The following is a 27,701-nucleotide window of genomic DNA, read 5'->3' on the forward strand; positions in this document are numbered from 1 at the left end:
GCCTGACAAATTCCCATAAACGCGGTGACTTGGAACCAGAGAGACTTACTGGCTCAAAGTTCCTGGAAGCCAGGAGTCTGGGGTCAGCGGGGCCCTGCGTTCTCTGAGGGCTCCAGGGAGGAGGCTGTTCCAGGTCTCTTCCAGCTTCCGGTGTGGCCAGCAAGCCCTGGCTCTCCTTGGCTGCTAGGCGCACCGCTCACTCCAATCTCTGCCTCTGTTGTCACGTGGCCCTTCCCCCATGTCTGTGTCCCTGTGTCTTCACACGGCCTTCTTATCAGGCCCCCAGTCCTGGGAGAGGCGCCCACTGTTGTCCAATATGACTACATCTTAGCTTGATCCCCTGCAAAGATCCTGTTTCCGAACAGGTCAGAGTCACAGGTGCCAGGGGTTGGGACTTCAGCATACACAGATGTTGGGGGGTATAGTTCAGCCCACACCACCATCTTTGACTTTCCATCCCACTGGATTCATTCACTCCACTCCTGGCTCTCGCTTCTGTTGTGGGCCAGTCTCTGGGCTGGTGGCTTGGGACAGCACTTCTCATTTCTTCTTGAGCCTACGCTGATCGGCAGTGTGGCTCTCCGGCTCCCTAACCTGGTGTCCTCACTGATAGGGTTTGCTGTGCCCAGTCCCAGGGGGTTGACCGGTGCCTCCTTGTCTGGTGGCCCGACCCGCCTCTTCCCACTCCGCCTCGCCATTTGGGGGACACCCAGAGCTGCAGCAGAGGAGAGAGGACTCACTATGTAAGGACGGCATGGGCTTCCTTGGGATTTTCCCTTAGATGACACCTGCTGTAACAATCAAGTTAAGCACCCACCAGCCCAGGGCCTGAGGAAGCAGGGCCCCGGCCTGAGGTCCGGCAGTAGTTCTGTAAGTGTTTGCAGGACGGCAGTGGAGGGGCTGGTGGTCAGGAACGCAGAGCTGCACGGGTTGGGCTGAGCCACGGGCCCACGGCGCACACGTCTCAGCTGGTCACCGCGAATTCTGCGGAGGCCAGAAGCCAAGAGGAGAAGGAGCTTTCGCTTTCTGTGCAGTCAGTGTTGGTGGTTGGTCCTCCCTCGGGGTCGTGGTCCTTCCTCCCAAACCCTCTTTCCTCCATCGCCTCGTTGGAGCTTCTCATCCGGGGCAGATGCAGCTGTACCCATGCTGCAGATGACAAAACTGAGCCTCCGAGCGGTTCAGTGACCAGCCCACGGCCACACAGCCGTGGAGGCACTGGAGCCCAGACCCAACCCACGGCTTCTGGCTGGTCCACGAACCACTCAGGGGGGGTGTTGCCAGGCAGGAGGCTCGGTCTTCTCAGCTGCCAGTAGAAATCCTAGCCACCCCTCCTTCAGGGGCTGGAAGGGTCGGAGGAGGCAGTGACTATGAACCTGACATATAATTTGTCAATTGCCCGCCATCGTTAAGTGCCGGTTACTGTGGTAACCGCCCAGCATTTATGGACCACGTTGGCTCTGGGTACCAATGGTTACAACTGCTATTTTAATTTAATAGCATTGTTATTTCCCTCCATAAAAATAATATAAATTATGCATATGTCTAACCTCATCAAACCATATATATTAAATACATCCATTTTTGGCATATTCATTCTAGGCCCCCGTGGAGCTATTAGAATCTACATTCAGTACAGAAAACCTAGCAAGCGCAGAAAAAGTAGAAAGAGAAGGAAAAATGTTTTTATTTTCGTCGCCCAGAAGCCAACCTCTGCTAACATGATGGAAAATTCTCTTGCGGCTTTTCCCAGCTCTGCTTGGTTTTGTTTGCTATTAAACATGACTGTGATCACTGGTCTATATAATTAGGAACATTTTATATACAATGTTATCTTCTGCTCTTTCCCCCTTAGGGGGTGCTTGTAGAGATAGCAAGACCCATGTCATGTCCACGTCTGGGAACGCCAGCACTGGCGGGCGTGGCTCTGGCATGTGGCTCTCCTGTGTCCCGTGTCCCATGTCCTGGGGCCGGGGCAGGCCGCCCCATGGAAGGCAGCGTTAGGCAGCCAGGGTCCTGACCCTCTTCCCAGGTCCCCACTCAGGGGGCATTTCCCTGAGAGGTGCTCTCCTTGTCTTGTCTTTTTAAATCTAATGAAATGTGCTTTTCTCTGGATCCACGAATGCGCCCAGCCTGTCACCTGCTTCCGAAACACCCTCTTTCTCCTCTGTTCTTTCCCGCCAAAGCCGGCATGTACCTGTGGCTTGGGAGGCCCGCGGGGGCCGGGGGCTGCCTCTGACAGGTGCTGACTGGGAAAGAGAAGTGCGTTGATTGAATAAAAGTGGGGAAAGCACTTGGGGCGGAGAGGAAGGCTCTGGAGGCAAAAGGCAGCCAGTGCTTTTGAGAAAAAGCCAGGAGCCCGGAGTCGGAGTGGAGCTGTCGGGAGCGGGGCGTGGGGGGCGTGGGGCCGGGAGAGAGGGTGTCAGTTACCTTTCACTGAGATAAAACCCAGGAACTCCCTGGCATTCAGCACTGAAAACTTGTCATCACTCCTCGCTGGTTCTGCTGGTCTAGGCTAGTCTGGGCCCCCGGCGCCCTGCCTTGGGCCGGCTTGGCTGGGGGGCCTGTTCCACGGACATCCTCCTTCCCCACCCCCTACTGATGGGCTAGTCTGGGTAGGTCCTTCTGGTGGTGGCAGAGGCCCAGGCTGGTGGCTTGTCTGCTGGTGCACCGCAGGCCCAAGCAAATCACAGCGCCCAGTCCAGAGTCGGGGCTGGGGGGGGGGGTAGTTTAGCCGGCACGGGGTGGTCAGCCATGCTAGGGTCCACGTGCAGGTGCAGGAGAGGCGGGAAGGTTTGGGCTCCTGATGTGGTCTGCCGCCAGGGATCGTGGGTCATCAGTGGCTGTAGACATCTCTGAGACAGGACAGGGAGCCATGGAGGCTGTGGTGTGGGCTCCCTCTCACTGCCCTCCCCCTGGGGCTGAGGCCAGCCTGCCGCCCCGGGCAGGGAGGAAGAGAGGAGAGCCTGCTGCAGCCATCCGTCTGGGGAGAGGCAGGGAAGGGGTTGGACTCAGTACGGATAGATACATACTGAAGACTGAGCCAGTAGGGTGAGGCAGAGGGGAGTGTCAGGGTGACCCCAGGCCTGGGGCCCGAGCCAGCAGAGGGACAGAGCTGCCGTCACCTGGGGGGGGGGCTGCCATAGAGGAGGGGGTGAGTCCGGCTAAGTGCCCCACCAGGGTCCGCCAGGAGCCATGGTCAGATCCGCAGGTTTGTTTGAAAGTGGATCACTTTTTTAAAATCTTATTTTTATTAATTTTAATGCAGTGACATTGATAAATCAGGGTACATATGTTCAGAGAAAACATCTCCAAATTATTTTGACATTTGATTATGTTGCATACCCTTCACCCAAAGTCAAATTGTCTTCCGTCACCTTCTATCTGGTTTTCTTTGTGCCCCTCCCCTCCCCCATCCCCTCTCTCTCCTTCCTCGCCACCACCCCCACTCCGTTACCATCACATTCTTGTCCATGTCTCTGAGTCTCATTTTTATGTCCCATCTTTCTATGGATTTATATAGTTCTTAGTTTTTTCTGATTTACTTATTTCACTCCGTAAAATGTTATCAAGGTCCATCCATGTTATTGTAAATGATCCGATGTCATCATTTCTTATGGATCACTGTGTTAATGTCAGATTAGAGATTCTAGTGCCGGCAGGGTCCCAACCAGGGGTGTGAGGATCACAGATGACCCATCCCTGGGGAGCCCAGGGGTATAGCTGGTTGAAGTGTCCCCCGGAGCTGGGCTAGTGAGTGTCAGCTTTGCGTTCCCAGTCACCTGGTTGGCTCAGGAGGACACTCTCACACCGCTTCTGGAAGGGGGAAGGGCACAGGCAGGAAGGTGACCGAGGGAAGCTCTCCCAAGAACAGGCCTCTGTCCTGCAGCCCCCAGGGAGGGGGAGGGGCAGGTGGCACCTCGTCAGTGCTCCCCACGCCTTGGGCTCCTGCTGCCTGATGGTGGCCCTGCTTAGGGGTACGGAGCCTCTGCTGGGGGCGGGGCAGGGTGAGGTGGGCCCAGTTCTGTTGAACTACACAGTGCTGGGGTCCCAATGAACCAGGCCTTCCTGTCTCACTCCCCCTCCCCCAGCTGACATCATCTCTACCGTCGAGTTCAACCACACCGGAGAGCTGCTGGCCACAGGCGACAAGGGTGGCCGGGTTGTCATCTTCCAGCGGGAACCGGAGGTACGGTGGGGCCTGGTGGGTGGGGGGCTTTGTCCTGAAGGGTGCCACCCTGCATTCTACCAGGATGGCGCCCCTGGGGAAACTCACCTGCCTTCCAAGCAGGACCCCAGGGCTGGATGGAAAGGGTGTGTTGGGGCGCAGGGATGGGACCTGGCAGGTCTGGGGCCGCGAGTCCACTGGGTCCACTCAGCAGGTGTATGTTGATTGCTCACTGTGTCTGGGACCCCGGAGAGTCAGGACAAGCAGAGCCAGCTGCTGCCCCCGGTGAGCCTCGAATTAAACTGCTCTGTGGCTGGATGAACTGGCGCTGTCCCGGCCGGCCACCACTGAGGGGGACAGGAAGGGTCTTGTGCAGCTGCAGGGCCGGCCCTCGAGCTGGGGTGGAAGTTTTGCTCGGCCCTGGGCCCTTGTCCCAGTGACCGCTGTGGTTCGGTAGGATTTGGGTGAGACGGGCCAGGGGTGCCACTTCCGAACCACTGGAAGAACCTCGTGATAGAAAGACTCCCATGTCTTGAGCACGGATTCCGTCCAAACACCTTGCTGCATTCTCTACACACTTTTCTCATTTACTCTCGTTGCTCACCTCAGAGGGTGGGGGCCGACACCCCATTTCACAGAGGACAGTTGGCGGAGTCACCCCAGCCAGTGAGCCAAAACCAAGACTGCGTGTGGACTGAGAGGGGTGTCGGAGGCATCCAATGCGTGCTGGGATTAGACGCTCACTAAGGAGGTGGAGGAGAGGGAGAGAGAGGGGAGGGGCGGGGAGGAGAGAGAGGCGGTGCACTCGGTCCCTAAGCAGCGTCCCCAGGGGTCTAACTTCACCCGTGTGTACTCCCGGCACCTCCTCGGGGTGGCCCGGGGGGGGGGAGCAGCACTGTTCTCCCCACTTTACAGGCGGGGAGACTGTAGCTCAGGGGGTTCGAAGCGGCTTAGCGAGGACACCCAGCTGGAGGAGAGCGGACAGCCGGAATCGGTTGGCCCGACGCGGTCCTGTGGCTGGAGCGGGCTGATTGCCTGCGAAGGACCCGCATACCTCCCTCCACTCCCAGGGATTACAGAGCCGAGCCTTCTGTTCTGCCAGACTGCAGAAACAAATCCAACTCGGAGATGCAAGATCCTCGGTCGTGAATTTTTCTCCTTCATTGTTTTTCTTCATTCTGGCCCCGCTGACCTTTGTCACAGCCAGTGCTTGTGGGAGTCGAAGGGACTTAGAGGCAGAAGTATTGAAGGACGTTAAAGCTTTCCAGTAGGAGCAAGAGGGGCATAGAAATACGAACAGACGATACTTCTGAGACACTAACAGAGAACGTGAACCCGTGCCTGGTGGCCTGTCCTGGATGTGCTCCCAGGCGGTTATGTTTCCGGTTGCAGTTTCACGTTGGCGTGGAAACTCGAATCGTCGACTGGGGAAGTGGGTGGGCCCTGGTGCCCGCGATGGACTCACCACCTCACTCTTTTGGGGGGTCCACCAGGAGGGTCCTTATTGTAAGGAGCTCCGCTGCCCACGCCGGGATGGGACCCACCTGCCCACTATCTCAGGTCTGACGTTAGGAATATTCTGTCCTCCCCCCAACCCCCACCATGTCCCCGGGAAACTGGCTCCAACATGCATTCGTTCCTCAAGAGCCTCAGCCTCTACGTCAGACAGACCCCAGCAGAGGGAGTTACGCTTAGTGGACACGTGGCCTTGGCAGGTCCGGTCACCCCTGACCCCCACCTTGCTCCACCTGTAAAACGGGGAGTGTCATGGTACCCAACACAGAGGGGCCTCGAGGACAGAGGAGATGAGGCGTGAGAGGCACTTAGTTTGGTGTCCGGCACATAGTAGCTGCTCAGTAAACGTGAGCTGGCGTGGTCACTGTTGTCCTTCTTATTGGGCCAAAGAGGACTGGGGCTTGGCCATAGCCGCACAACAAGGCGATTTAAAACATAGGGTTTCCTGCGACCCTTGGCTGTATCCAGGGGCACTGCTGGAGGCCCGGTGACTATGGCTGTCAGGCCCTCTGCGGGTTTGACGCGCCCCGGCCCGGGCCCTGGAGCTCAGGGCCCCGTCTGGGTTTCCCTGCAGAGTAAAAACGCGCCTCACAGCCAGGGCGAGTATGACGTCTACAGCACCTTCCAGAGCCACGAGCCTGAGTTCGACTATCTCAAGAGCTTGGAGATAGAGGAGAAAATCAACAAGATCAAATGGCTCCCACAGCAGAACGCCGCCCACTCCCTCCTGTCCACCAACGGTGAGGCGGCGTGCTGTGTGTGCGAGTGCGAGTGCACGTGTGTGTGTGTGCCCGAGCACGTGTATGTGCAGGTGTGAACATGTGTCTGAGTATGTATCTGAACTTATGTGTGTCCAAGAATGTGTGTGCCTGAGCATGTGTGAGTTTGAGCATGGGCATGCAGGCATGTGTGTGTGCGTGCCTGAGCCTGTGTGCATGCAGTGTGAACATGTGTCTGAGCATGTGTGTGTACAGGTGTAGGCGTGTGCGTGTCTGAGCCTGTGTGCGTGCAGTGTGAACATGTGTCTGAGCATGTCTGTGTACAGGTATAGGCGTGTGCGTGTCTGAGCCTGTGTGCGTGCAGTGTGAACATGTGTCTGAGCATGTGTGTGTGCAGGTGTAGGCGTGTGTGTGCCTGAGCATGCATGCATGGGTGTGCCTGAGTGTGGATGCTCGGGCACGTGTGTGTGCAGGCATGGGAGTGTGTGTGCCGTGTGGGCATGTGATATAGCAGTTTGTCATCACATGCTAGTTTTCAGCTCATTTACATTGCGAGCGTTCTTCTAGTCTTCGGAACTCCTGGAAAACAGCGCTCGAGCAGCATGTAAATCCACCCGGTGACTGCCCTGGCATGTCCTGCCTTTGCCCGTTGGACACGGGCTATTTCCACGATCACGCCTAGCAGCGCCATGAACATCGTAGTGAACGCTTTCCTCTGGGGTGGAGGGTTGACGTTCTCAGTGAAGGAGGCCAGGTCAGGGGACACCCAAAGTGAACCTAACTCTTCATCTGAGCCCCCAGGACCCCAGGCCACCCAGGGAAGAGGTCGTTCCGAGGTGGTGTGACAGGCGCTCTGGGCCCTTTGCCATTCAGGACCCTAAGAGGGCTCCCTGCTGGACGCCTGCTTCCCGTGGGCCTCCCGGAGGTCGTGACCCCGGGCCATCTTGCCTGGGGCCAGCAGCTGTGCCTCCCACGTTCTCTGCCTTCTGCTCACTCCCGTCTTCTCGATCCCATCATCAGAGGGACCTGGGGGTGGAGGCCAGGCCTGGACTCTGTCCCAGCCCTGTGACCTTGGGGAAGTGCCCTGAGCCTCAGTTTCCGTATCTGTGCAGTGGGGTGGACTCAGCTCCCTCTGGGTCATGGCGAAGGTGAAGTGAGGTGATGGGAGCCCAGGATCCTGGGACCAGCACCCCAGGGCCAGCCCACAGGGACCTTAGGAGCCTGTGATGTTGCCTGCCTTCCCCAGGGAGTCCGGACTCTTTGAGGCGTCTCTGAAATGGGTCAGATTCAACCTCATTCCCCCCCCCCCGTGTGCCACAGAAGGCCCCCCCGACCAACCTCACCTCCCACTGAACCTTCACCAGTTTCCCAGTGGAGCCGGCTGTCCCTCCTGACCCCGCCCGGCCCACTCTGTGTGCTTGTGCGCCAGGACAGGACCCGTGTCCCCTAGCGGGTGCAAGGCACCGTCTCATGCTCAGCAAACCCATCTCAGAGCCTGCGCCCCCCACCCCCTACTCTGGGGCAGAGACCGTGAGAGGTCCTTTCCAAGGAGCCCCCACTGTGGTCCACACCCTGGCCTGGCCACTTCCTCTTCCAAACCTTATGGGGTTCCTGGGACAATGACATGAAATAATGTCATAACAGTCTTAGAGCAGAGCTGGCATCTTCTGAGCCTCATATATGTGCTGCTTAAAAAAAAAAAAATCACTGAAGAAGGACATGTCATTCTCCCACCTCTCTGGAACCCTGAAGGGTCAGCTTCAGGGGCCCCCTTAGACCCCACCCTCAAAGCTCCCCATCCTAGGTTTAAATCCCAGCTCCTCCCTTTCCTGAGGGCTTGACCTTGGACACCTATCAAGAGTTTAGTTGAACATGGTCATCTGTAGCAGTCAGGGTTCTTGGGAGAAACAGAACCAACAGGATGAGAGAGAGAGAGAGAGAGAGAAAGAGAGTGAGTGTGTGTGTGTGTTTGTAGATAAATATGTTTAGAGCGTGGTTTATGTTAAGGACTTGGCCCATGCGGTTTTAGAGGTTTGATAAGCCCAAAATCTGCAGGGCAGGCAGGAGACCCAGGGAAGATCTGATGTCGCAGCTCGGGGGACAGGCCTCTGTGGGCAGACTTCCTCTTCCTCGGGGGACCTCAGTCTGTTTTTCCTTAAGGACTTCAACTGATTAGAAGCCCATCCGAATTATGGAGGGTTATCTCCTTAACGCTATGGATTCAATGTTCATCTCATCCAAAAAATAGCTTCATAGCCACATTCACACACATCTGACCAGAAATCTGGGTACCCATGGCTTAGCCAAGTTGCCACATAAAATTAACCCATGGGAGCTACTAAAGATTCTTCTTTTGATGTGGTTGGCGGGATTCCACAGGAGCCAGGCAGCTGGAGAGGTGCATTCTGGGTGGCAGGATGCTGCTCAGAAAAGAGAAGAGGTTACCTTCTGCTGTCTGTCAGCCAAGGGCTTAGACACCTAGGAAGCGACATTCGTCCAGTCTTTTCTGGAAGTCAGTTTGGAGACAGATAACTACCCTTAATGTCACCGTTAGGATCAATTGTGAGAAGCTGGAGAAGGAAGCCAGATGCCCCAGAGACAAGGATGTTCGTTGCATCAGTTTACGTAGGAGAAAATTAGAAAGAACTTAACGCGTCCAAGCCCAGGATGACGGTTGAGCAATTTCTGGGTTGGATGCATCCGTATCTAATAGACCGGGTGGGGGGGCAGTCCATCCTCTGTGTTAATCATGTGTGGCTCTTATTTCACTTTCTTCTGTTTTTAAAGATAAAACTATCAAATTATGGAAGATCACCGAACGAGATAAGAGGCCCGAGGGCTATAACCTAAAAGATGAAGAAGGGAAACTGAAGGACCTGTCCACGGTGACGTCACTCCAGGTGAGATGTCGAATGTGGAAGGTTCTGGCACGTGGGGAGCACCTTTATGTTTCTTTTATTAAACGACGAGGATTTTAGGACCCGGAAGGGCCCTTGAGATTCGAGTCACAGTAGGTTCCGATCCTGGCTGTGGGCATCTCCCTGCTCCGTGCCTCAGTTTCCTCACCAGCCCAGCAGAGATGACCGTCTTCTCCAGGAGGTCTTGTGAGGATGCGGCGAGGTGCTGCAAATCCAAGAAGAGCCTTTCAGCTGCGACGGAGGGTGGAGAGCAAGTACCGTGACCCCGCGTTGCAGAAAGAGGGAAACTGAGGCCCAGAGAGAGGCAGGGACTCACCCAGAGCCACCCAGCTGAGTGAGTGGCGCAGCCAGAGGAGAACCTGCCCGCTGAGCCGAGGGGCAGAGGGAAGCCTGGGGCGACGACTATTGCCGCCTTTACGAAGATGACTCAGCTTAAAAGATACTGCCTTTGATTTTATAAAAAGCCGGGAATGAAGCCACTAGAGCTGTGCCAAAGCGGACTATAGTCCTTGCCATGATTAAAAGGCAAAGGGACCCTTCTCTCTTCTAACGGTGAGACATGGAAGACAGAGTTCTGTAGCCACAGGACCGGGGTTCCAATCCTGCCTCGGCCACTTGGTGGCAGGGGGACCCTCGGCTGGGCGCTCAGCCTGCACCAGCCTCCGATTCTTCTTCAGGAACAGGGATGAACACTCCGGCCAGCGTGTGACTTCCAAGCACTCTGGCTGCAATAACTCATTGAACCCTCCCCAAAAGCCTGAGAAGTGGGATTATCACCCCCGTCTCACAGAGGAGGGGACCAATGAGGGCTGAGATCCAAACCCAGGGAAGTCGGGTCCAGAATCGGCATCCCATCTCCTCTGTGACGTGGGCCTGGGGTCCCTGCCTCAAGGGAGAGCCACAGGGTGGTTAGTGGTGCCCTGCTGGGAGGGATCTGTAAATGTCAGTCTCTCTCCTTCTGTAGCGGGACAGGAAGCACAGCCAGGTTGCCTCCTCTGCTGCCCCTGGCTTCCAGAACCGTGCCTGGAGCACGGCGGGCGCTTCGGACGTGTTTGCTGAAGGTGGTGCTGGTGCACAGCTCATTTGGATTCGTTCATTCAGCACACACACTTACTGAGCACCTACTATGTGCCAGGCCCTGCTCTAGGCACCGAGAGGCAGCCCGAGGGCAGGATGGGATCTAAGTCTTCTTGGTGGCCCAGTGCCTGGGACAGGCCTGGCTCCGCGAGGAGGTGGCCTGTGAGTGCCACGAGTGAGCGGGGGTGAAGGCTGGGAAGTGACTGCTCTCTCCAGCCCCAGTTCCCACATTGCTAGCTGATTTGAAAGGGCCAGTTCCCGCCACGTGGAACGCCATCTCCCTTGGTTTGTTCCTTAGCTGAGAGCGTGGGCTGCTCCGAGCAGGCGGCGCTGCCCGGGCTCCATGGTGTTAGCGCCTCTCCTAGGCTCACAGACAAACTGCTCCCGGCTCCCCGCGCTGCCCGCCAGGTGGCCGTGGGTGTTCATTCGCCTGCCCCGTGCCTCCGTGTCCTCACCAGCAAAACGGAGACGATGACTTGCTTTTTCTGAAACGACTTAGCAGGTGCTCATACGGAGCGTCCAGTGAAATGTCATAAACATGAACTGATCATCCATGTTGTTCCTGGAAGGAGGGGTAAACGTTTAAACAGGTTGGCCTCTTAAGTGACGAGCAAATTGCACAAATAAGTTCTGAGAAAGCAGGGAAGCCAGTTAGCTTCGACGCTGAGTAACGGGAGTGAGGTTGCCCTGCCCCCACTGCCAAGCCCAGGAAAGTCTGGGAGGGTTGCGGATGGGGTGGGGGGTGTGCAGGGGAGGGAAGATGCAATTTTCACCTCTCGATGGGCCTGGTAGTTGCAGCAGAGCCAGTGGCCCATGGGAATCTGTTTATTTCCCGCCCAGCATCTGAGACTTTCTTTCTTGTGTGTCACACACATCCCAAGATGGCCCTTAACTGAGGCTGCAGGAGAAGAAAGGGGAAACACGGGGGTCTTCCCTCACCCAGCCTCTCAGCCAGGAAGGCAGTGAGCAGGGACTGAGAACTCACTGTGCTTTAGCTCTGAACAGCTCCAGCATCACCCCCTTTTATAGAAAAGCAAACCGAGGCCGGAAGATGTAATGTCCCAGTGATGGTATCACTAGTAAGGGGCAGGGCGGGACTTGGAGCTGTCAGTCAGGCCTCAGGTCCCGCACCTTTCTACCTGGAAAAGGGGCGAGGCTCTGTGATTCCCTGACCCCGAGGTTCATCTTAGCATCCAGTCACCGGTGATGTGAGGATGGCAATGCTAGCCTCCATTTCCTGGGCATTGAGTCCTTACTTGGGTCCTCACCTTCCTCCAGTGCAAGGGGAAAAAGGGTAGAAAAGGCACATCTGCCTCTTAATCACCTTACCCCATAGTGCCAAGCATCACTGTACTCACGTTCCATTGGTCAGAATCAGTCATGTGGCCATACAGCTGCAAGGGCAGCTGGGAAATGTAGTCCTTGTCTGGGCAGCCACTTTTTGCTTCCTTGTGGAAGGGACGCAAATGTTTGGTGGAGAGTCAGCTGACTATACCATGGTATCTTCCTGTTCCATTTTAGAGATGGGGAAATTAGGGTGCAGAGGGGTTCAGTCACTTATTCAAAGTCACATGGTGGGCTCAGGACCAGTCCTAGGAAGCCAGCGAAGGAGATAGGTTTTCCTGCTGGGCTGGCCGTGGTGGACATTGGCCATGTGGTCCTGCCATGGCTGCCTGGCCCACGTGGCCTGCCCCGACAGAGCGCCCTGCTCTGACTTCCCCTCCTCCTTTGTAGGTGCCCGTGCTGAAGCCCATGGACCTGATGGTGGAGGTGAGCCCGCGGAGGGTCTTCGCCAATGGCCACACCTACCACATCAACTCCATCTCCGTCAACAGCGACTGCGAGACGTACATGTCGGCGGACGACCTGCGCATCAACCTCTGGCACCTGGCCATCACCGACAGGAGCTTCAGTATCCTTTCCCGCGGCAGCCTGCCAGCCTCTCCCCTGGTGACGTCCGGGTCGGGGTGCTTGGCCAGCTTGTAAGCAAGCTGGTTGGGGGACTTCTGCTTCATTCACCTTCTTTGGTGAGTCCACAGTGTGTGAATGAGGCCCGGACATGAGCTCACGCTGAGTTTATTTGTGAACAGTCCAAACCCCCGCTGTGAGGGTTCCATTGGGCCCCTTGCCTTCTCCAGGCTGGCTGCGACCCCCAGCATTGTGCAACCTCACCAGGGACAAAGGCGGAGATAAGGGTCCTGGGGTCAGCCCTCCGGGAGGAGGGATGGCTGATCCACCTGAGACTGTCGGCCAAAGGCTCCTCTGGACGCTCAGAGTGACCACTGGGGTGTCAGAGCCCAGCCGGATGGAGTCAGAGGGGTCTGCTTAGTGGGTCTGGACCAGCTAGGCGCAGCAGAACTGACTCTGTCTCCTCCCACTTTCTGGTGGTGGGGAATGAACCATTTCTACACGAGTTTGGGCCTGGGGAAGGCAGAGGCTTGGCCCAGTGGGGGCTGCTGCAGACAGAGCAGGCAGGTTCCTATGCGGTCACTAGTCTGAAGACTGGCAGCAATTAATAATAATAACTACAGGGAGGCTCTTGTCTAACACTAACGTGCGTTCATATGAACTCGTTCCATCCTCACGGCAGCCCTGTGATGTAGATGCTATCATGGCCCTCCTTTACAGATGAGGAAACTGAGTCCCAGAGAGCCCAAGTTAACTGGCTCGAGCTCACTGCTGGCAAGTGTCACACCTCTGGCCCCCGAGTCTGCAATCTCAGCTTTCATACCAAGACTGCTGATTTGAAGGATGCCGCCCAGATGTACAGGAAGGAGGCCCTGTCCCCGATGCTTGATTTAGATAAAGGCCCCTGCCCTCCGGGAGCATACAGACCATAAGCCATTAGTATAATAGAGAAGTACGATGTCCAGCACGTGAGCAGGTAGTCAGCCCTGTGGGAACGAGCGGACCCACGAGCATGTTGGCGTGCATTTTTCTCGGGCCACTCTGAGCTGAGGCCATGGGTGTGGGGTGGGTGAGGAGCGAGCCAGGGTGGAGGTGTTGCCAAGTGAGGAAACAAACATGGGGCTCGTGGTGTGTCCATGGGAGTGGACGTCATGACTGACCCTAGGGTCTAAGCCACATGAGGAGTGAGGGCTAGTGACAGGAAGGGAGTGTAGTGGATTGGGGGGGTCTCTGTGGGAGGCTGGGGTCCTTTCCTGATTGCAGATCCTGACTCCATGCAGCTTCTAAGTCTGTGAAAATGAATCGTTAGTTGACCGACTATAAAACCGTCCTGGCCCTCTGAGATGGAGGGGTGTGTACCGCTCTGCTGAAAGGTTGCAGAGTGGGGCTCCCGGCGGCCCCGGCCTGTCAGACCTGAGTGCCAGGTGGGCAGATGGGAGGGACGAGCGGAGGCTCCAGGGTCTGTGCCGGCCCCTGATTAGACCAGTTCATCTGGGAATCACGCCACAGGTGGCCTTCCGCGTGGCCTGCTGCTGCTTGGCCACCAGAGTGTCAGACCGCAGGGAAACTTGACACCTGTCCCATGGAGCCCAGCCTCCGCTGGCAGGGAAGGTGCCAGGACTGAGGTGCAGGTGTGATGATGGGTCTGAGAGAGCGGCCGGGCCCAGTGGTGAGGAAAGGTGTGTCACTTCCAGGCTGGGAGGAGGCCAGCAAGCTCTGACCGGCACTGAGCTGGCGAATTTCTCTGCGTGCGAGACGCCCTTTGAGCAAGTACCTCCCAGGGGACGTGGGACCTGAGGGTTCCATGCCTTTAACTCTGCCTCTCTGGTGTCTTGACTTGTCCTGATGCCCTGATGACCACAGCAGTCCCCTGCTTAACGCTCTCCGCTGCTTCTCCTCAACCTCCGGACAAAGTCTGAAACCCTCAACAGTGTCCTGCGGCGTGGTGACTGGCCCTGCCCGCCCCCCCAGGGTGCTATTACCCCGGGCTCACCCACACCCTCAGGCCGCCAGGCTTCCCTTCTCGCTCCAGGGCTGGGGCTGGTGCCCGGCTTTCAGCCGGTCTTTCTCTGATCATCCTTCTCCCTCTCGTAGCCAGGAGGGCCCCTGTGTACTCCCGTCACTCAGTCATCTGTGCTGCGTCCACGCTGCGCCCCTCCCAGGCTGGTCAGCGCCCCTCGGGATTCGCACTCCCTGTCACACTGGGCTTTCCTCAGCTGTTAATATGGCCACCTCCCCCATTTTCTGGCGAAACCCTCCAGATTAGGAATCCAGCCGGCGCCTTCTCTGTATCCTCATACACGCAGGGCCCAGCGCATAGTAGGTACCTAGGGGTGGTGGCAGGTGGTGACTCGGAGAGAGGAGGCTCACACTGTCCATCTGGTTTTAGGATGCAGACCCCGTCCTGGGGGTCTGGGCTCCAGCGTGCTCGGATCCCAGACACTGCAGAGAAGCTGTCTGGGTGCTGGGGTCGGGGACCCCGGGGCTCAGATTCACCGCTTAGCTTCCCAGAGGTAGACTGGGCCGGATTCCTTCCTGTGAGGACACTTGTAAGGGTGAAAGAAAGCAGTCACGATTGGGCTCCAGCCGGTGGCTGGCTCCGTGTTCCCTCTAAACAGCCCCTCGGATATTTAAGGCCGCTTCTCAAAATTCCTGCATCGTCTCTGATTTTTTGTTTTGTTTTGTTTTTACCCCGATGCCATCTCCACATTTCCTTCAACAGCCTCTCGTGTCCTTCAATACTAACAGTGTGAGAATGTTGGGCAGCGCTGGGTGATTTTTCTCGAGTCTGATGCATGTTAAAGGTGCACAGGGACCTCAGCCGAGGGACTTCGGCTTCATTTTTAGCGCCGGAGAGCCTGCAGAGGCGGTTCCGTTGGTTTTCCTACCCCCCCCCCCAGCGATTTCTCACGGTGGAAGCTGGTGATGCACCAACCCTCCGTCTGGAATGAATGTTTCATTCCCGTGGGCGGAGCAGGTCCCGGAGCTAGGCGGGGTGGTGGGCGGCAGTGAGGACGGAGGCTCCAAGCCTCTTCAGTGCACAGCAGCTGGAAGGCTGGGCTTTCCCCCATGCCTGCAGGGGACAATGGAGGGGACTGACCACGGCCCTTCCACCTGCCAGGCTCTCTTCTGGCTGAAAAACCTGCAGCCTGGGGGCCAACCCGCTTCTGTCACTCACTCGTGAGCTACCCTGCCCGCCACTCAGCCTTCCTAAGCCTGTCCGTTCTCGTCCATTCCGTGGGGTATGCCTCTGGCCCCGGGGCTGGGAGGGTGAAACACTGGTGAGTACAGGGCCTGATGTGCGGTAGACCCACGCCCCACACTGGCCCATTGACCACCGCCAGCACCTTACGAGCTCCCACAGTAGCACAGGACAGAGAAGGAAACGGGGTGTGTCTGTTCAGAAATGCCCCAAGTCCGTGTCCACTAGGAAACCCTGTTGTTAAACCGTGACCAGCACACCTCTGCTTTGGGGCCTCAGCAAGGCCTGTGGGTCAGCCTCTACCACGCATGCGCGCTCCTGTGCGCTGTCCTTGGTGCTGACCTCATTGGCGGCCAGTACCGCGCAGTCACCACCCTCACCACCGCCCACACTACGGGCACCTCTTACGGAGCAGTTACTCTGTGCCTGACGGTGTTCTAAGCACCTCGAACACGCTCAGTCCTCTCGGCAACACTGTGGAGTAGGCGTTATTAACATGCCCTTTTACAGCAGGAACCGAGGCCACAGAAAGGTTAGGAAATCCACCCAGCGTCCCCCAGCTGGGAAGTGGCATGGCCTAGAGTCCCACTCGCGGCCTCTCGTTCCAGGACGGACGCGATTATTTGGTAGCACAGGTGGCTGGGTGCGTGAGCTCTGGCTGTTGGATGTTTCTGACATTTCCTCTTAAAGGTGGGGACGTGCCATGCTGTGGTGCTTCCTGTCCCTTCCCGACGGTCCCTGTGGCATTTCTGTGACATGCTCCTGATTAAAACCCGGTGAGCACGGGCTGCAGCCCCGCCCCCTTTCCTCTGCCCCAGCCAGGACTCCGGATGCCTGCCTCTCGCAGCTCCTGAGCCTTACACCTCCGCCTCACGTGGAGTACCGCCCCACCCCCCGCCCACTCCAGCCCTCCACCCAGGGAACTCCTGCTCTCTCAGGATTGGCTTAATGCCTTTGCCTCAGACTCTGCAGAACAACACCTCAGGGCCTTGTTATAAATCTCATCGCGTGCACCTGAATGTCCCTCCTACAGCACCATCCGTCGGGCTGCTATCTGGTGTCACTACTGGGCTAGAAGCCCTAGGAAGTCAGACTGGGGTCTAGTGAGCCCCTTCTTGGAGTCAGGGGAAGGCCACCATTTGGGGGTGAGTCCCAGCTCTGTTCCACCTCAGGTGTCCCCTCCCAGCTCTTAGAAACCCAGGCGTGCAACTCAGCTCAGACCCTCACAGCGACAAGCCTGGCACCTTTTGCAACCTGCTTCATTTCATGTTTTTTTTTAGGAGTAAGAGAAAGACTCTCATTCTGATTTAACTAACCTCATTATTGCTAAAAGTGCTAACCATGTGGCAGGGTCTTTGACAGATGTCATCTCACTCAATCCTTATTACAGCCCTGCAAAGCACGTACTATCCACCCATTCTACAGATGAGAAAAGCAAGGCACAGAGAGGCTGTGACGGTTTCTGAGATCACGTGGCTGTTACAGGGTGGGGTGGAGCTTTCAAGTCCCGGTGACTCAGAATGCGATGCTTTCGTTCCTGTCTGAGCTTCTGGGAATCAGATAACCTGGCCTGTGGTCGGGATGTGCGGACCAGCTCACCGCACAGAGAAAACACGCAGGGGCTTCTGTGGGTTTGTGCAGTGAGCAGTTCTGCGGAAAGGCCCCTTGCCCGTGGCCCTGCCTGCCCCCAGCAGAACGGGCTCCTCTCTCTGAGCGCATTGCACCATCACTGTCGAGGTTCTGAGCAGAGGAGGGGAGGGGGCTGGCTTTGGGCTGAATTGTGACACTTCCCGTGAAAGCCGTATGAAGAGATTTGGACACAGAAACACCGGGGACGTGCACGCAGCGGAACAAGCATGTGGGGACACAGCAAGGTGGCCGTGTGCAAAGCCCAGGAGAGGGGCGTCGAAGAGCCCGACACTGCCGACACCTTGCTCTTGGGCTTCTGGCATCCGGAACTGTGGGACAGTAACTCCCTCTTGTGTAAGGCCCCCTCAGCCGTGGCACTTTGCCATGGCGACCTGTGAAGCGAACACGGAGGCCCGGGTTGCCGGGGGGCCCCCCTTATGAGCTGGCGTGGTTTTGGCCTGAGTCCTTACAGCTCACGCTTGTAGCCGGGTCATCGCTGGGAGAAAATCTGCTAGAAAAAAAAGCCACTTTGCCGGCTGTGCCCCAGTGAGTGGGTGGCCTTCCAAGGCATCCGCACACCAGCGCCCCTGGGGGCCTGTGTGGGAGGCCCCTCGGGGCCCTGAGCAGAGCCGCCTCCATCCTCACTCCCCAACAGCTCTGTCACCATGGTAACGGCCTCTCCCATCCTGAGAGCATGCTCCTGCTGAGACATCTGGATGAAGCAGGCGTTGCTCAGTGAAATCGATGGAGGCCAAGGCCACCTCCTGCTCATTGTTGAGCTCCGCCCGCTCTCAGCATCTACCTTGCGGAGGAGGAGCCCAGCAGCAGTGCCCTTGGGGGTGCTGACAGAGGGGCTGAGGGAGGAGCACGGGCTGGAGGTTTGGGAGCCAGGACTCTGTCCCTGCTCTGCCGCCTCCCCGTGCAGCCCTGGGCAAGCCCCTCCTGGGGTCGGGGGTCGGAGGGGGGATCCCTTCCTGCCGGGGCACTGCCCTCACCAGCTCTCGGCGGTCTGATTGTCTTTCCAGGATCAGCTAGTTGCTGTGTCGGCAGTCATCTGATGAGGCGGCCCCCCGAAAGCCCGTCAGGACGTTGGTGACTGTCTGTGTGCTTCTTGGTGTTTGTAGGCTGCCCCCCCCATACTCAGTGTCCACCTGAGCTCCTTGCAGAACAAACCAACCATGCTGACTCATTTCTTGGCTCTACTCACTTCGTGGGCAGTAGAATTTGCCCAGTGGACGAGTGATGGCCGTTTGTACCTGTGCTCCGTACAGGGGGGGGGGGGACCCGGGGCTCTCAGAGGGGCAGCTCCGTGGCCTGAGAGCCACGGGAAGCCCAGTGACCTCCCCGCTGACATTTCACGGGCCCTCCAAGCGGGATCCATGCAGCTCTGGGACTGGGGGCCGGTGACGGCCTGCGGTGCTGCTGTGACCCCCGGCTGGCTTGGGGACGTCAGGATGCCCTTGGCCGTGGGAGATGGAGGAGCTTCTATAAAAATCTCTGCAAACCTGATGACTCGGCAGAAGGCCCGCCTGGATTCCGTTCCGTTCCGTCCCCGTGTCCTTGGCGGGAGGAGTCGCAGGCTTCTCTCTGGGGCGGGACAAACCCCTGTTTCCGAGCTTTTCTGAGTCTCCAGGGTGTGCGGCCTGAGCCGTGATCAGGTGGTCGTGATGGGTCTTGTGGGCCCAGTGGGGTGTTTGAGTTCTTCTGTGGACAGAGAGGAAGCACCGAGCGGGGTGGTGGGAACTCAACCCCTACTTTACTGAGGTTTGGGGTGAGGGGCCGGGATCTTAGGCGGAGGAGCCCCAGGACTTGGAGGCTGTTGGATGTGGCGAGGGAAGGAAGGGCAAGAAGGATCAGGGAGATACCCTGGTCCCTGGCTTGCTTGGTGTCTCAGGACTGGGGGTGGGGGTGGGGGGGGGTCCTAAAACAGAAGTGAAGTGAAGAAGCAGTCTAGGAGGGATGTCGAGCAGGGTGTCCACGCTATTAGCATTTTGCCCACGCCGTGACTCCCCAGCTCCCAGAAGCAACACGCCGTGACTCCCCAGCTCCCAGAAGCAACCGGGTGGGGGGGGGTCTGAGTTTCCCATGGCCACCATAACAAGCTTCTATAAATCAGGGGGCTTAAAACAACAGAAGTGTGCTCTCTCCCCGTTCCGGAGGCCAGAAGTTTGAAAGAAGGTGGGGGCAGGGCCGTGCTCCCTCCGGAGGCTCTGGGTGGGGGGACCCTCCCTGTCGCTTCCAGCTCCTGGGGGCCCAGGCGTTCCTTGTGGCTGTGTCACCCCAGTCTCTGCCTCTGTTGTCATATGTCTTCTGGGAGTGCCTTATAATAAGGACAGTTGTCACCGGACTTAGACCCCATCAAATATCCAGGCTGATCTCATCTTGAGGTCCTTACCTTGATTACATTAGCAAAGGTCCTTTTACTAAATAAAGTCTCATTCGTCATCTCTGGGGGGGTTAGGAGGCGGGCATGTATTTTGGGGGTACCACTTAAACCATTGCACCCGAGAAAAGGCAGCTTGTGCTCAGTGGAGGGGCGTGGGCTGGAGTGGGTTCTCCTCTCCTCTTCACCTGCTGTGTGACCCGCCCTCTGTCCACCTACCTGTGTGTGCCGGACGCTCTTTGTAGGGCAAATCACTCCTAGCTGCCCAAGTGCGATCGGAAGTTTCACAAAAGCCCATCCGGCGGTTGGAGTACAATTAGATGGAAAAGTAAGGCCCCCCCCCAGGGGAGGGGCCCGTGATTGAGTCCGATCGCTCTCGTTCTCGTGGGAGTCAGTCCTGTCATCAACCTTGTAAAGCTCCGTCTACAGGTGGGTCTGTGCAGCTGGTGGTGAAATGAGGAGAGACCACCAGGGGGCTAGTCCTCGAAATGAAAGGGCACTGCGGGGTCATGCCCGACCCCCTCATTTTGCAACTGGGCAAAAACTGGGGCTTGCAGAATGGAAGTGACTTCTGCATGTAGCACTGACCATTCCAGAGAAAGCTAAGACCAGAGGCCCAGGCCAAAGCCCCTGGCTTCCAACCCAGCAGTGGTCACTGCCAAAGTCAAAGCCACTGCTCGTGGTCACTGCTGGACCAAGTGTCTCACTGCTCAGAAGCATGCGGCCACCCGGGTGTGAGTCCAGGACGAGTGTGTGCGGTGTCCGTTTGGGGCGTAGTTGTCGGGCTACGTGCAGAGGTTTCTTCCGCACCTGCCTCCCCTGTCAGGAGTCTGTCTTCAGGGCCCCTGCTTTGTGATATGACTAAGGGGACTCAACAGGGACAGCCCCCACTCAATAACTAATTCCTTTCACCCCCCGAGGCCCCAGGGAGGAGCTAGGCAACCGGCCCGGGCAGATCCTTGGTGAGCTGAGCCAGAGAGGTCTTGGAGAGGCCGTCCAGGGACCAGGTGACATGGACCGGTTAGGTGGGGCCACGCCCTGAAGGATGCCGTGCTGTGCCAGGGGGACCGGGCGTGGCCCTGGACCCTGGGAGTCAGAGACACACACTGACCGGGGCTGTGGTTTGACCTCCCTCCGCCAGGGTCACGGGGAACCGCAGGCCGTGTGTTCCACGTCTGTTTTTCCCTGGCACCCACTGTATCCAGAGTTTATTCTGAGACAGCAAGAGAGGGTCCCCGATGTGTGGGCCCCAGGAGCCTTGGGCCCGGGCTGTCAGTGGCAACAGCATCACAGAGTTAGCACTGGCTCTTTTTCTTACTCACCCTTCAGTCTCATGTTCCCGTGATGTCTCCTCTGTTCCGTACGGTACCAGAAAACCGCCGTTTCCGGGGAAACCATTTCAGGCGCCGGTGATGTGGGCCCTGGGCCTCCCTTTGTGTTGTTATGGGGTTCTAAGTTTCCGGTCAGTGGTGTGCTCCTAGCAGGCCAGATCACAGAGCGCGAGCAGAGGGACCCTCCTCGGCGCCCGCGGTCGCACTGATTCAGCATCTTCTCTGATGTTTTATCAACTCCCGTGTTGGCAGAAGTTGACAGAAAACGCCTCTTTCTCTTGGGAAAGAGAGCCGCTGGGGTTCCGAGGAGAAGGGGCTGACAGGAGAGGATGTGTCAGTGTGGTAACAACGGCAGCTGACATCACCAGGGCCGGGCCTCCTCTCAACTTCACAGCAAAGCCGAGGTTAGATGAGGAAACTGAGGCAGGGAGAACCAGGGAGCTCACCCGTGATCACACAGCCAGGGGCGGGCTCAGCTGGGATTCGGACTCCAGACCCTGACTGCTGGGCCCGTGGGCACCCGCAGAGGGGAGGAGGGGGCGCTTCATTCAGAGGGGACAGGCTGTGCCCAGCCCGCTGTGCGGAGCCCCAGGCGGGGGCGGGAAAGCCAGAGACCAGGGGCGTCCCTGTCAGAAGGAAGAGTGCCTGTACGGCCAATCGACTGGTCGGATCCGAAGCCAGAAAGGCAGGTGAAGAGGTGACACCGGGAGGTTCTGATCGGCTGTTGTAGCCATCCAGGGGTGGACAGGTCCCCCTGCACAAGTCACGTACCCTCTCTGGCCCTCCACGGCGTCAGTCAGATATGCTTCCTTTTGCAAGCGGCAAAATTCTCGACCCTAAGCTGGAAATGGATTTAAGGGCTCCCGTGATTGAACAGCCCAGGGGGCACGGCTTCAGGTGCAGCCTGACCCAGGATTCAGAGGGAGGGGGTGGCCACACCTTGCTCTGCACTTCATCGTCAGTGGTCTCGACCCCGCCCGCCGGCTCCGGGGTTCCCCTGTCCTGGCATCAGATGGAAGGAAGCCTCTCCACCCTACCCCACCCACCACGCTCGGCAGAGGACGAGTGGCACCCCAGCCTTCCCAGTGTCCCCGGGCCTGGGTCCCTCACCCCTCTGCCGGTTGTGAGTGGGAGGATGGGAGGCAAACATCACAGCTGCCAACCAGAGAGGATGTTCTCCCCGTAGCAGAGTCTCGCCTGTGGGCAGAGGAGGGGAGTGGGTGCTGGGTGGGGCGGGCGGGGTGACAGCAGGTGCCCGCACTCGCAGCCCAGACACGGCTCAGAGCGACGGGGAACGGACGCTGCCCGCCAGCAGGGCCCAGTGCGCAGTAGGCGCGCTCCATCAGCGCTGCTCGCCTTCTGCTTGGCTGCCGAGAGGGGAGGTGGGCGGGCCGGGCGTGGCCCTGCCATGTGGGCTGGGCAGCTGAGGGGCACTGGCTGGGGGGGGGGGCACAGGTCAGGAGGGAGGTGGCAAGTCCAGCCTTTTGGGGCCAGTGGACGAGTCCTGGAAGAGGAGGCCAATGGGCAGTTGGGCACACAGGTCTGCAGCTTGGGGGCTCTAGGGGGGGGGGTTGTCCAGAGGTCTGGGGACTGGAGAGGCAGCTTAGACACAGGGTAGACGGGCATGTCAGGGAGAGGGGCTGGGGACCCCCGAGGGCCTCCGAGCTCAGGCAGGCAGAGCAGCCAGGGCGTCCTTCCTTAACCGGGCCAGACATCGTGGACATCAAGCCGGCCAACATGGAGGACCTCACGGAGGTGATCACCGCGTCCGAGTTCCACCCGCACCACTGCAACCTGTTCGTCTACAGCAGCAGCAAGGGCTCCCTGCGCCTCTGCGACATGCGGGCGGCCGCCCTGTGCGACAAGCACTCCAAACGTAAGTGGCCGCGCCCGGCTTCGTCCTAAATGGGGGGAGAGGCTGGTGCGGGGGGGGAGGGGGAGAGAGCAAGGGTGTGTGGTCGTCACCGGGTTTGAAAGGGATGCAGAGGGGTCAGCGTGGAGCAGGGGTGGGGGAGGAGGCCCTGCAGGGGTTCACTGGAGGAGGCACGGTGGACCCCAGGGTGGTGGGACGCAGAACTGGGGAGACAGGTCCCATTCTGGGTGTTCTTTGAAGGCTGAGCCGGTGGCTTTGCCAAGTGGGATGTGGACCAAGGTGACTCCACGGTTTGCTTTGTGTTGTGCGGTGAATAAAGGTGGGGTGCTCTTCTGGGACAGGCAGGCAGAGGGGAGAGGGGACAGGGACGGACAGGCTTGTTTTGGACACAGTAAGCACGAGATCCTTTGTCTTGGGCTCCAAGGAGGGGTGTCGAAAGGCAGGCGGAGACCCGGAGTCGGGGGCGAGGTCGGGCTGGAGACCCGGCGTGGGAGTTACCTCTGTGTGGACGGACGGGAAGTGTGAGTGTGCACATGGCCAGCCCCACACCCACAACCCAGGGCTGTGTCAGCATGCCAGCACTGCTGTGACCGGTGACCGGCGACCACACACTCAGTGGCTTAAAACGCCGCGGGTTTATTCTCCTACAGTTCCGCCGTCCGGAATTCCGACGTGGTCTCACCAGACATCAAGCAAGGTGCCGGCAGGGCTGGCTCTCTTCCGGAAATTCTGGGGAGAATGAAGCCCTGTCCTCACCTGTGTCCAGCTCGTAGGGAGTCGCCTGCATTTCTTGGCTCAGAGCCCCTTCCCCATCTTCAAAGCCAGGCATGGCTGGTCAGGACTTTCTTACACTGCATGACACCCATGGACTCTCCTGCCGCCCATTCTGCTTCTAAGGACCCTTGTGATGACACGGGGGCTCCTGGACAACCCAGGAAAACCCGCTGTGTCACGGTCAGCTGACTGTCAACGTGGCTCCCCCTTTGCCCTGTGCCATCGCATCTGCGCAGGTCCTGTGATGAGGACACAGATGGCCCTCCACGGGCGTTCCCCCGACCACCCCTGCAGTGCAGGCCCCAGGGGCCCTGGGGTTTGGGCGTGTTTAATTCTGGGTTGGACTGGCACGGAAGAAGGTTGGGGAAGAGAGGCGTCTGGGTCTCTCTCTGCTCCCGGGTCTAACCCTGACCCTCTGGGAGGCCCGTGGGAGGAAGGATGGAGACATCATGTTTCTAGGGACCAAAGTTCAGATACATCCTGACTGTGCGCCAGAGCAAACAACAACGACGTCTGGATAATGGAATATTGTTCAGTCGTTTCGGGTATTGATTTGGAAGGTTTGTTTTAAATACCTGGAAAGTGATTACATCTAAAAAGTTCACAGCACAGCAATGACAACGTGACTAAAAATATGGGAACGGGGAAAACGTCAGAAAGAAACGCCGAGGAGGCCGCCCCCGAGTCGCGGGCTCTGGAGGTCCTTGCTGCTTTCTTCTCCGCACGTGTCTGGGCAGTGTGTTCTTCAGCTGCGGGTCTGAGCCCCGAGTCAGGGGCCACGTGTGTGCGGGGAGGGCGCTGCTGTGGACCCGCGGTGTTTGAGTGATGCTCTGCCGCAGCCTGGAGGTGGGAGTCTCAGCCCCCGGGGCCTTTGTAACTTCGTCCCCCGGTTCCCCAGGGGGCCTGGACAAGCAGAGCAACCGCCCACCAGGGCAGTGTCACCTGTTTGTTTTCCAGTCAGGTGCACCTGCCTAGATTTCCGGCACGCGACTGTGACAGGCCTGGCGGTGTACGGGCTGCGTGTGCACCAGCCCAGAGTCAAGAGCAAGAACCGTCACCTCGTTTTAGCTAGCTCAGCTCCACAGTATTCCCACCCCACCCCCACCCCCAGCCCCGGGCTGCCGGGAACGTTAACCTTAGGGCCGTGTTGGACTCATGGGGCACCATGAGGTTCCAGAAGGCTTGAGCAGGGCCAGGGTATGAGGGGAGGGACATTGTGGCTTCTGGCCACCGTGGGCTTTTGCTGTGCCTGGTGATTCCGGCACCGGGGCTCTTGCTGAGAAGTTTGTGCATAAATGTTCACCGGTGAACTTGGTCCTTGTCTTTTCCCCACATTCTCTTAGCCCAAGTTGATTCAGATTCATCTACTCCATAAGTCTCGGTTCTCTGTCCCACCTATGTGTGAAATCATCCAGTTCTTAGCTTTCCCTGATTCACTTATTTCACTCCGTATCATGTTCTCAAGGTCCAAATGCCCCCCTGTTAAAGTTAACTGTCTAAATTAAAAAAAAAAAAAAAGATTAGCGTACTTCTTGTTAAACGCGCCGGGCCTCTTTTTCTCTCTCTTTCCTGAAACAGCGAGTGCAATACCTTGAAGTCTCGGTAAAACTCAGGAGCACACCTTTTATTGTTGGCGAATCCGGGCTGTCTGGGGGAGTGAATTTTGTCTTTTAAAGTTTTCTCGATTTTTTTTTTCCTTCTCAAACTCGATACCCTGTGCCGAAACGGCCCCTTTAAACGCCAGCGACAGGGCGGCGCTCCCCCTTTCCCCGCCCGGCAGCGTCCGTCCGTCCGTCCGTCCGTCCGTGCGGAGCAGGGCGCCCCTGTCCATTGTGCCGGGTCCAGGTCCGTCCTTGGCTCTCGTGAGGAATTCGGCAGGCAGCCGCGGCCCTGCAGCAGGTGGCCGTGGCGTTCTGAATAATCGGGACCCGCACGGTTGTTATTTGAGCTCGGTTTGTTTAGAGAGATGAGGCGGTTACAACTCTTCCTTGATGTCTCGCTTCTGTCCATCTACCCCCCCCCCCCCGCGCCTGACTCCCTGCTCAGCACTCGGGGACGGGGACAGGCTGAGAGGGACCCCGAAGCGGATGCTCACAGCACCCCTTTCCCAGTAGGCGAGACAGCGGTGTATGTGCCCTGCGTCCCGGGTCACACGTGGGCGCGCGTGCCTGCCGCCGGATGGATGAGGAGACCGGGGCTCAGAGAAGAACAGCGGCCTCCCCAGGCCTCCTTCAAGGGCAGAGCTGGGGTGCCCCGGCTGCTGCTGCCCGGCCCATGGCTTCCTGTCTTTCTCCAAAGCTGTAAGAAATCGAGGTCTTTTGTCTGCTAGTCATGATGACAGCGTCACCATGGAAACGACTGTACATGAGTCCTCAAAATAGACAGTTATTTCTGCTTTTAACAGCACCGAGTCTGCCAAAAGGGAGGGCCGTGCGAGAGCCCAGGGGCGTCTTAGAATAGGAGGTGATGACCGCCGCACCCCCCACCCCTGCAGGACCCCGCTCCGTGCGGCCCCTGTGCTGGGGGCAGGAGTAACCGCAGCTGATGTTCGTTGAGTGCTTGTGCACACCAGGACCCGTGGTGAGCGTCCACCTCACCAGATCCTGTGAGCGTCCATCTCAGAGCTGCCCGGTGACAGAAGGATCCTGTGACTCATTTTACAGATGGGAGACCGAGCGTGTTCGTCTCCCGTGGCCACTGTTACAAATCGCCACACACGTGGTGGCTTGAAATAACATAGATGCATCCAGTCACAACTCCGGAGCTCCAAGGTCTAAGGTCCAGGTGTCGGCGGGGCTGTGCTCCTTCTGGACAGCATCAGCTCCGCCTGCTGTCCGTCCCCATCATCAGAGTCCAGCGCTCCCGCCTCGGCTTCTGCCCCCACCTCTTCTCCCGCTGCCCCTCGGCCGCGGCCGCCCTGTTCCCCTCTCCGGAGAACCTCCCAGGGCCGTCAGAGAACCGGACAGCCGCCCACCGCTCAGGGTCCTCAGTCACACGGGCAGAGACGCCATGTGCCAGGTCCCAGGGATTAAGATGTGGACATCTCGAGGGGCCACTGTTTTTACCACATGGAGGCACAGAGAGGTTAAGACATTTCCCTAAGGTCACACAGCTATGTAGAACCAGGATAGGAGCTTTGACAGCCTCATGCCTATCAACCTGTGCTCTTTCCCACTTCATCTTCACAGAGGCCTCGAGAACTAAGGACTGGTGGGGAGTGTGGGTGAGGCAGGTTCCTTTACAGGGGCTCAGTGGGGTACTCATAGGACTCACCCCTGCTCATGGATCGGGGTTAGAAAGACCAGACCCAGCCATCCGTCCTCTGCAGGGGAGGCTCCAGATATCTGGGGGCAGAGCCAGGGTGAAGTCTCCCCGCAGAGGGGACGGCCAGTGCAAAGGCTCTGTGGCTGGACCCTGGGGCCCTGTGTGGCAGGAGCAAAGCGGGGAGAGGCGGGTGGTGAGGTCAGAGAGGCATGTGGCTCGAGGAGGGGTGCATGGAGAGGGTGCGTTGACCACAAGAACTTTGGGTTGACCCGGAAGGGAAGGGAGCCAGAGGGGTGTGTGGGCAGGAGTGGCCTGGCTGGGTTTTAACAGGGTCCCTCCTGCTGCTGAGTGAGGAGTCACTGGGCTTACAGGGCCTTGCTCACTCCTTTCTCCGTCTACAGGGCCTTCAGCTCGTCTTTGTCTCAGGGCCTTTGCACGTGCCGTTCCTCTCCCTCACTTCACTCAGACCTCTGCTCACATGTCATCTCCCACAGAGGCTCTGTTGCAGGGCACTGCATGTAGACTGGGTGACGGAGGGAGGGAGGGAGGGAGGGAGGGAAGGAAGGGAGGGAGGGAGGAAGGAGGGAGGGAGGGAGGGAGGGAGGAAGAAAGGAAGGAAGGGAGGGAGGAAGGAAGGAAGGAAGGGAGGAAGGGAGGGAGGAAGGGAGGGAGGAAGGAAGGGAGGGAGGGAGGGAGGGACGGAGGGAGGGAAGGAAGGAAGGGTTACAAGAGAGCATCTGATCAGCGTGAAGTGTTCCCAGCTGCCTGCAGTGGGGAGGTAGGCAGAGTTGCATTTCTGAGCAAGGCGGGAACGGTGGGAATAGCACCTACTCGGGACAGCAGGGAGAACGGGAACCCAGATGCGGGTTACAGGGCTGGGGAAGTCCTGAGAAGTGGGACACAGGACCTTGTCACTGGCGGGGTGGGGACAGGAGGGAGGGAG

At 58.2% G+C, this 27,701-nt stretch overlaps 1 protein-coding gene across 2 annotated transcripts in view; it reads left to right on the forward strand.

Annotated features, from left to right (window-relative positions):
• Nucleotides 1–27,701, forward strand: part of PPP2R2C (protein phosphatase 2 regulatory subunit Bgamma) — a 101,915-nt gene that overhangs the window by 60,145 nt on the left and 14,069 nt on the right. For both annotated transcript variants that reach the window (XM_066385542.1, XM_066385543.1), the window contains exons 2-6: nt 4,089–4,186; nt 6,255–6,420; nt 9,187–9,299; nt 12,129–12,306; nt 22,559–22,723. In XM_066385542.1, the coding sequence (XP_066241639.1) occupies nt 4,089–4,186; nt 6,255–6,420; nt 9,187–9,299; nt 12,129–12,306; nt 22,559–22,723 (720 nt within the window). The remainder of the gene's footprint in view (nt 1–4,088; nt 4,187–6,254; nt 6,421–9,186; nt 9,300–12,128; nt 12,307–22,558; nt 22,724–27,701) is intronic.

The sequence above is a fragment of the Saccopteryx leptura genome, chromosome 5, assembly GCF_036850995.1.
Source record: "Saccopteryx leptura isolate mSacLep1 chromosome 5, mSacLep1_pri_phased_curated, whole genome shotgun sequence".
NCBI classification, from domain to species: domain Eukaryota; kingdom Metazoa; phylum Chordata; class Mammalia; order Chiroptera; family Emballonuridae; genus Saccopteryx; species Saccopteryx leptura.